The sequence below is a fragment of the Micropterus dolomieu genome, linkage group LG22, assembly GCF_021292245.1.
Source record: "Micropterus dolomieu isolate WLL.071019.BEF.003 ecotype Adirondacks linkage group LG22, ASM2129224v1, whole genome shotgun sequence".
NCBI classification, from domain to species: Eukaryota; Metazoa; Chordata; class Actinopteri; order Centrarchiformes; family Centrarchidae; genus Micropterus; species Micropterus dolomieu.
Genome location: NC_060171.1, coordinates 1212987 through 1215081, shown reverse-complemented (window position 1 = coordinate 1215081; position 2095 = coordinate 1212987). Strand labels below are relative to the sequence as shown.

General features: G+C 39.8%; 1 protein-coding gene across 8 annotated transcripts in view; it reads left to right on the top strand.

Moving 5' to 3' along the window:
• The window catches only part of calml4b (calmodulin-like 4b), a 15689-nt gene extending 13594 nt beyond the window's left edge, over window positions 1–2095 (top strand). For all 8 annotated transcript variants that reach the window (XM_046037870.1, XM_046037865.1, XM_046037872.1 and 5 more), the window contains one exon: window positions 1508–2095. In XM_046037870.1, the coding sequence (XP_045893826.1) occupies window positions 1508–1605 (98 nt within the window). In that variant the 3' untranslated portion in view covers window positions 1606–2095. The remainder of the gene's footprint in view (window positions 1–1507) is intronic.

Here is a 2095-nt window from a genome sequence, read left to right as displayed (position 1 = left end):
TTTTCACCTGTTTAACCCAAAAATCTATTGATCGACTCCAGACTGTCCAGAACTCAGCTGCCAGGCTTTTAACCAGAACAAAGAAATATGACCACATTACTCCTATTTTAGCTTCATTACACTGGCTCCCAGTATGTTTTAGAATTGACTTTAAAATTCTATTGATCACTTTTAAAGCTCTTCATGGCCTCTCGCCTTGTTATATTTCTGACCTTTTAGTCCCATACGCACCAGCACGTACCTTGAGATCCTCGGGCAGAGGTCTGTTGTCTGTTCCAGAGTCTCGACTGAAAACTAAAGGGGACAGAGCGTTTGCTGTCAGGGCCCCGAGGCTCTGGAACAGCCTGCCCGAGGAAATCAGGTCGGCTGAGTCAGTGAACTCTTTTAAGTCCCTTCTTAAAACAGACTTTTATAGGAGAGCTTTTCCCGATCTTATTTGACTTTATTTTATCCCTTTTATTTTATTGTATTTTACTAATTTATTAATCTGTATTTTAGTCTTTTCAATGTTTCCATGTTTTTATCTTGTATTGTTTTTTGTATTATTGTCTCTTGGGTATTATTGTCTTTACACTTGCTAAAGCACTTTGTAACTTGTTTTTGAAAAGTGCTCTACAAATAAGGATGATTATTATTATTATTATTATTATTATTATTATTATAAACCACACATTTGATAAACTTTAGACAAACACTGAAGGGAAACCCATTCATTCTCTCTGTGATTATGGACCGTCGCCAAAACTGCCCGCCAACAATAATATCTGGCCCACTGCCAGATTATGGTGCTTTGATAGCAGCAAAAAATATTAATGAATAAATACTTTGATAGCGGTGCTGAAATAGATCTCAGTCATGGTAGCAACAGTTACTCACATTATCACTTCCTCTTTAGTGGTTTTGCCTTCAAAATAAAAGCGCAAGAAGCTTCGTTTACTGCAACGCTGTTGTTGGGGTTGAACTGAGCTTTTACTTTGAAAAGTTCTGAATGACATTAAAAGAGTCTGTAGCTGCTTTTTCACACACTTCTGAAAGAGCTGTGAGAGAACATGATTCCCCTAAATGTCCTCTGCCTGGAGATACTGGGGAAATGAAAAAGCGTCTGTAGGTTGATGGATGAGGATCAAACACCGAAATAAAAACATGCAGCACATGGCGTAATGTGAGCCTGAAAAACAGTTCCTGCAGAATCCATTTGTTGAAGAGAGAAACAAAATGGTCCCAAGGTGGGATCGAACATATAACCCTCAATCTTTTCCTAAACTTATTCAAAAGTTGAGCTAAAGGATCCCAGGGTGTTAAAAAGCCACGCCAAGGGGTCTTGACCAAGTGTCCAATTGTGACGACCTGGAATAAGAACGTGTTGACACATACTTCACCGAAAACCACAATTTAATGCATAAAACATCTCCTACGTAGAAAATTTGAGTTGAGAATAAGTTCAAATATTACATTAACGTACAGGTTCATTAAACAAACTTTGATCGGCGTTTCACTCTGGTTTCAGTGGACGAGCTGCTGAAGGAGGCGGGTGTTGGAGCTGATGGGCGGGTCCACTGCGAGCAGTTTGCTAAGGCGGTGACACGCTCCTGTGCAAAGCGCTGACATCACAGTCATCATCCCCGCTGCAGTGGAGACACTGAGCTGCTCTGGGCGAAGCTGTTCCTCAGTGCAATCTCTCATTTAGCATTTCTTCATAATTAGCATCAGTCATCCTGAAAAATAAAGCCCAATCCCGGAGTTCCTTTTCATATTCTCAGACAAATTACCTTTTAAAAACAACTAAAAACAGAAGAGCAGAGGCGTAAAGAATGGATTAACTTGTCTGTGTTTGTTTTTAAGCTGCAGAAGTTAGAATACCTACAAACTAGCTTACCACCTACAGTAGTTACGTAGCGTTGCTTCCAAGGCCAAGGAGCGTATCATTAGCTAACGTAACTTATTGTTTAGTGAGATAACAGGTAAAACAGTAGAAAATTCCCCATTCAGGACACCGACATCTTGGATGCCATTACATCAGAGTTTAGGCTAACATTAGCAGGTATTTCCTGATGACACTGATTAGTCCTTATTATCATAGCCTTTTGTCTCGTAA